At 25.6% G+C, this 7,227-nt stretch overlaps 1 protein-coding gene across 2 annotated transcripts in view; it reads left to right on the forward strand.

The window, feature by feature from the left end:
- Positions 1 to 1,902, forward strand: part of LOC112592093 (laminin subunit gamma-1) — a 55,220-nt gene extending 53,318 nt beyond the window's left edge. For both annotated transcript variants that reach the window (XM_025336074.1, XM_025336075.1), the window contains 6 exons: positions 80 to 323; positions 394 to 596; positions 658 to 816; positions 938 to 1,055; positions 1,390 to 1,502; positions 1,583 to 1,902. In XM_025336074.1, coding sequence (XP_025191859.1) covers positions 80 to 323; positions 394 to 596; positions 658 to 816; positions 938 to 1,055; positions 1,390 to 1,502; positions 1,583 to 1,711 — 966 coding nt within the window. In that variant the 3' untranslated portion in view covers positions 1,712 to 1,902. The remainder of the gene's footprint in view (positions 1 to 79; positions 324 to 393; positions 597 to 657; positions 817 to 937; positions 1,056 to 1,389; positions 1,503 to 1,582) is intronic.
- Positions 1,903 to 7,227: the final 5,325 nt, after the last annotated feature.

Genomic DNA, 7,227 nt, shown 5'->3' on the forward strand with positions numbered 1-7,227 from the left:
ACCTACTAAAAAAATAATTAAAAATAATAATGTAAGCTTAATATTTGAGTATTTTTTTTTAAAACAATATATTTTTTAGGTTGAAAGTATCAAGAATGATTTAAAAATGCAAGGAACTGACGTAAACATAATGAATCTTATAAAGGAAGTAGCCGAAGAGTTACAACAATCTGAGATTACATTAGCTCAAGGCGAGAAGCAGCAAAGAACCAGGGAAAACTATTTGGCACAAGCAAATGCTTCTTATGAAAAAGCAGATGAAGCGGTTAAATTAGGTGTTAGAATTTTAGAAGAAGCTCAACAAACACTAAGCACATTGCAAGGTGAGTATACAAATTCCAGTCATATTGTTGAAACGGTATATCATTAATTTAGTTTAATTTTTCGTTATAGCATTTGACAAACAGGTGCAAGATAGTAAGAAAAATGCAACAGAGGCCTTAGAACAGGTTCCAGAAATCAAACAGTTGATAGAAGAGGCCAATGATAATACTATTCGTGCCCAAGAAGCATTATCTGGGGCCGAATCGGGTGCCTTAGCTGCTAGAGACACTGCTAAAAATGCACAAACAACATACGCTGATCAAGCATTAGAGGTACTAACATGTTAAAACGATTTTCATATTCAATATTTAATTGTTTTTTGTATTATAATAGGATTCGAATAAAACAAAAAAAGCTGCCGAAGAATTGGCATCCGAGGTACACAAGTTATACGACGAAAGTGTTGGCCAAATAAAACGAGTAGAAAATACTGCAGAACGCTTGAAAGATGCAGAAACTCAATTCGAACAAGATCAAAAAAGTATTGACGACGTAAGCGTTCATAAAATATTGTTAAAAATCGAATAGTTTTCATCGATAAATAATAATATTATACTTAATATATTATGTTCGTTACAATACAATTTTGTGTACATTATTACATTAATTATAGGCAAAAACGAAAATTGGCCAAGCAAAAACATCAGCATCTGAATCTAAAAAAATGGTAGACAAAGCATTACAGGATGTCGAACAGATATCAAAAGAATTGTTAGATTTGGCCGATAGTGGTAAGTTAATTTTTTTAATAATTTTTCTCTTATAAGACCATATATAGCAGAAAAAAATTCCTAAAGTACTAAGTTTTTTTCATTCAATAATGCTTTTTTTTTATTTGAAAATATTAGTTCTTATTTATTAGGATAAATAATTGTTTACATGATCATTTATCTATGAATATTTATGAATTATAGTATTATATGTCAAATAGATAGCTGTTTTTTGTTTTTTAATATTTTGTTAACTCAACTGTTAAATAATTGTTAGAAATTTTATTTAATCTTTATTTTGTTTTTTATTAACTGTTGTCGTTTGATATTTATTTAAATTATTTTGTTAATATAGATACTAACAAGTTGAGTTTACTTAACACTAGATTGGAAATGGCTGAACAAGAACTGTTGAACGCTGAGTTGGACAAAAAAATAGCGGCTATCAATAGTGCTAAGATTTCTCAAGTGAGTCTCATAACCCACCGGAGTGTATCAATGAATTATGTTTCATTATAATAATTGGATTGTTTTCACTTTATATGTAGGCTCAGTTAATCAACAAACTAAAAGAAGATATAAAATCATTAACTAACGACGTCAAAAATATCGAAGCGATACGGTTGGCACTTCCGAGTGGATGCTGGAAGAAAACGAATATAGAAGAATTGCGTTGAGCGAATAGTATCCATCTTGGGATTACACGTTTTACCATTTAGTCGTTAATTTAAGATAGTTATACAATTTTTTTAATATTTAAGTCAATTTTATGTGTTCATGAGTTTAAAAAGATAGTCATAATAATATGTTATCATCAAAATTTGTTTACGCAAACAAATTATTTTTGCAATGTAGTAAGCAAGTTCAAATTTTGAGATGAATGCACATTTTTAATATTTTCTATATTGAACAATACTATGTGCATACATATTTAATTACATTAGTTTAACATTTAAGAATTTTTTTAGTAAATTATTCAAAAACAAACAAACAAATAAAATAATTACACTTCTAATCGGCTCATCGAAAATTAATTTAAATAAAATATATTTTTATTATAATTCCAACCAATATAAATTCAGTTTTTAATAAATACTTTAAAATTTGTCCCATAGCCTTTAAGTGTCTTAGAATTATTTTATATATCTAAGAATGTACCTATGCAAAAGACTTAAATAATAATTATGCTGTCTTGAGTAGATTTAGATATATTATAATATTTATGTAAGATTATTTCAATGTGCCAAAGACCAATTTATTATTTATTATCCTACATATTATGTCTTACTTATATTGAAGCTTTTTTCCTTATAATAGTGTAAAATAAATAAATAAACATAATTAAATATGAGGGTTTTTTTTTTTTAATCTTCATCCAATACATTTTTTTTAGGCAAATAAAATATTTTAGTTTAAAACTAATGAAATAAACATAATTTTAGCCTATCAAATAATTAGTAATTTAATGATAACAATTTGAAAGTTATAAGTTATATTATTAAAAATGTTTTGACTTAACATTTAACAAAACACAAATATGCACATAGTTATTTTATATCTACCCCCGAAAGCGAGCTTATAAAATCATTATTTTTGTTATACTATACGTTGTGTTTATCTATCTATAAATGTTTATTTTTTAAGTATCTATACTTATATACTCGATTTTTAAACTAAATATTTAGTAAAATGTATTTTTAAATATTTTTCAAAATAATTAATATATTGCAGCATCTATGCAAATACGTTTAAAAAGTATCTCTATAAGACTGTCAATATACACTTATGCCTATTCAGTACACAATATTATCATAGTCAGACTTCAGTAACAGCAGTTACATCGTGTACCTACCTACATATAAGGGGCATGTGTAAAACCTTACAATTTATTGGTAAATAGTCAATTTTAGTATTAAATTAATTTCGCGGGTACATATTTTTGACCATCTTTAATATTATATTTAAACTTCACAGGTATTTAATGTAAACTCCAATTATATAAATTAATAAAATAAAACCTTAATTTTGTATGTATTATTATAATATATAATATTATAAGAAAAATAAAATTCAATTATAATAATATAATTATTCAATCAAACAATTAATACACATTACATTGTAATCGTATTTAACAACATTTAAATTTTCAAATTTATTAAATTAATTAAAATTTTTTAAAATCTGTATACATAGTTTTAATATTGTAATATACATAAACAATAAAAATAAATAAATGAATAAAATATTAATTGATCCATTGTGGCAACTATTTGGTATAGTTAGAAAAAAATATTACACATAATATAGTTTTTTGGAACAGAATGTTAACCATACAAAATATGTATTGGATACAATTACAATCTAAATTTTAATAATCGAAAAATCAAAAATTTAATAAGACGTTTGCTCTATCTATGTTTCCTATCTTAAGATCACGTGCTATATAGACAAAACGCATTAACGTCAATTAGCCATCTTTTAATGATTTTTGAGTAAGTTTAGATTAAAATTACTTTTTAAAAAAATGATAGAGAATAATATTTTTTAGGGTTGACTTATCGATTTAATATTTTTTCTTTATTTGATTTAAAAACAAAATGTAAAATTTTGTATGTTTAAATAGATATTAAATTATTTTGAGATAATACTTAAATTAATTGAAAAGTCAAACCCACATGATACACTTGACAAGTACGAGTTTATACAACTATATAATCTAGTAATAAATATGATAGTCTATGACATTGAATGTATTGTGTTGTTAATTTTAGCTTTAAATTGAGAAGGAAGATGAGTCATTTTATTATAATCAGGTTTAGGTAGACTATAACTTAAAATTTAAAAGTAACAAAAATTAAATGACAAAATGTTGACCGATCAAAAAATAATACTGTCAGTGCTTGTGCGTTGGTTTTACAGGTCAAACCAATAGAATTCACATACATAAAAATGGTAAATCGATGGAATTTACTTATCGTTTAGTGAGAGAGATACCCAGTACGAGTTCATAGAACTGCATGGTATTGTGTATATATATAGGTAGACAGTGCTATTGAAATTCATTTTCGCATTGTAATAATTCAACACCTTTTCCGTGGTTACAAACCACACCATATGTCATTGGCTCCAAAATACGCGTTAGGTTGTCGTCGTCTAAGCCGTCACCGTTGTTACGTTGATTTACGGTGGCATTATGCATAGGTACTCATTTACATGTCTACCGTCGTTATCATTACATCGTTATTACTATTATTTTTTTGATCAGCTTGTAACAGTAATAATTATAATCGTTTAGAGTCGGTTAAAGTGCTCCGACTAGGTCCTATAGTGTTTCTTGGATTAAATTTTTAAATAAAATTAAATATTATAAAATATCAAGTATTTCGTAGTTGACTGTTTGCGGCATACAGAACGCGGTCGTAGTGCGATATGCGATTACGACGACAGAAAAGAACGAGACGAAGAAAACGACGACGACGACGACGACGATGATGTCAACTTCTTCGGCCAAACACTGTGAAAGGCTGCTAAATGATAATCAGTTGACAATTTGGACTTCGAAAAGTGTGTTTTCTTTATTCTCCCTATCTTTTTCTCTTCCTCTTTAAATATATATATATATATATATATCATACAGAGGTAGCGAAACCTTTAAATACTGGACACTCTCGGTCTAAAATTTTGTTCATTCATTTTTTAAAGGGTTATGCTTATAGAAATTTCGTAGATTGTTTTTCAAAAAAACGTTCTCGTTTTAAGTCTCTAGAGCTTTATCATATTTTTATTTTAGCTGTACGTTTATTATGAATCTGTCAGTGAGAACTTCTTCTTTTATGTGCATAGATTTATCAATAATATATATTTTATATATATTAACAATTTTGTCCTTTACTATGTCAACTGAATCAATCTTTGGGCCAGTGGCACTTGACTAACTTTCCAGGGAGTGAGTGATAGAATAGATTTTTTATGTATTGGTTTGGTTAGCTGTGGAATTTCTGGTTATATATTTTTGCTACTTTACATTTCATGGGTATTATATGTCTATATATAGGGATTCGTTTGAGACTCAGTAGGGAGCGTTAGTGATAGACGGATATTTTTGATTAGAAATTTTGAATCTTTTTGTATTCGATATTTTGATGAACCCCATAGCTGATTTATAAAGATTTACATTTTTATTTTAAGGAAGATTTCACTGTTAAATATAATAATGATACTACAACACGATAATGTAGAAATAAAATAGTGAATAAATCAATATTCGTTTTACCTTAATGACAAACAATAGAGAAGCGTATATTATAAAACGCTGCTTCTCACTAACGATGAAATGTTTTTTGATTCATTAGAAATCGACCTGATGATATCAATTTAATAAGTAAAAATTAAATTTTTGATTTGTTTGAATTATACAAATGTCAACAGGAATATTTCATTTTCATAGTTAATTATTTTTCCCCTCCGAAATAGAATGCATAGATTATATGATCACAGAGGAATAAATAATTTTAAATTTCACTATTTGATTATTAGCATCGTTTTTCCAAAGAGAAAAATAATTTAATTAAGTAGTCGCAACAAAGTTAAACATTTAATAATCTGCTTGTAATTGTTGCATTTTTCAGTTGGTACTTTTTTCAGATCTTTCAAATAACAGAATAAGTATTAATATTTTTAGGCATCTATAACAGCATTAACAATTACGTCGTAGATATAAGATGAATTATCATATTGTAATATAGACTGACATCGAAAAAATAATAATATAATTTTTCGTTGCATAAGTCAAGTTATTCCAATCGTAATTCAACAGTAAGTAATTATCGTCAATTATATAGATAGTGATAACTAGTTAACATATATTAATTGTATGATATCACTATCGTTATTCGTCTGATATATGACTTCATTGATTTTTTTTCTTCTAGTTAAATTATTAATATTATTTAATTGACTAATACCTCCTCCCCCCGCAATATGACAGATGGCTATAGCATACACGAAACACCAACACCAGAATATATAGTAATTTACTATTTAATATTTTATCTATTGAATGATGCAACGTGTCACACAGTACAATACAAGAATATAGTACAGTCTATATGAGAATACCGTATAAACATAATAGTACAGTGGAATTTCTTTCACATACCACATTTATGAATACATTTTGGGCAATTATTAAATTATATTGAAGAAATTGTCACATTTAAAAATTATAAAATATTCATTCAAGTTATTATTTTTGAGTTACTTAAATTTAAAGTTAAAGAAATTTAAGTATTCACTCTCGCTATGGCTTAATTTTTAAATAGTGTTTAAATATTTTAAAACTTAAAACTACTGATTACAGATACATTATTAAACTTTACCATTTATTTAACATCATATACGATATTATTATTTAATAATTGTAAAAAAGTATAATTAATAATAATTATGCATGTATAGTCTTTATATTTAAGTAAATAGGTAGAAAAAAAAATTCAGTTATGTAAACCCGTTTGATTATTTTCTAGAATATTTTTGTAATTCTTTATTACAATTTACAAGTGAACGATTCATGATTATTATCTTTAAGTTATTTTTCTCCGGAAGTCCGGAAGTTTTTACTGCGTTAAAAATATGATTTAATATCATATTATATTTTAATATAATATTAACGCATAGCATCATAATAAACCAATAACCGTATGATATTAAAAAATAAATAACGGATTCGATTATTATGTATTATTTACTATACCACATAACTTTAACGTTTACCTATTGTTTATTTAATTTTAATATAATAATGTTAAATATTTGCATTGTTAAGTGATAATTCAATATTATAACGAGATTGATTCCTTTAAGTTTTTAAACAAAAAAAATATATTTTTAAACTCAATGAATTACGTTAAGTTTAATAATGTAGTTTCAAATTAAAATGACCAGCTGTCTCCCACATCATTTGACGTTTTACTTTTGTTAAAAATATAAATGTTATTTATTGATATTTTAATTTTAAAATATTTTCGTTTTGAATAATAATCTCTAATATGAAAAACATATTATTTTAAAAATGGTTGAAAAGCTGCTATTCTTTTCATTGGATTTTAGTCTATATATTCATATATTTTTTTAATTTTCAAGTACTCAAATATCAAAATACTATCTAACTAAACTGATTGGTTCAAGGTTA

The sequence above is a fragment of the Melanaphis sacchari genome, unplaced genomic scaffold (genome assembly GCF_002803265.2).
Source record: "Melanaphis sacchari strain LSU unplaced genomic scaffold, SCAv2.0 Contig156_pilon_pilon, whole genome shotgun sequence".
NCBI lineage: Eukaryota > Metazoa > Arthropoda > Insecta > Hemiptera > Aphididae > Melanaphis > Melanaphis sacchari.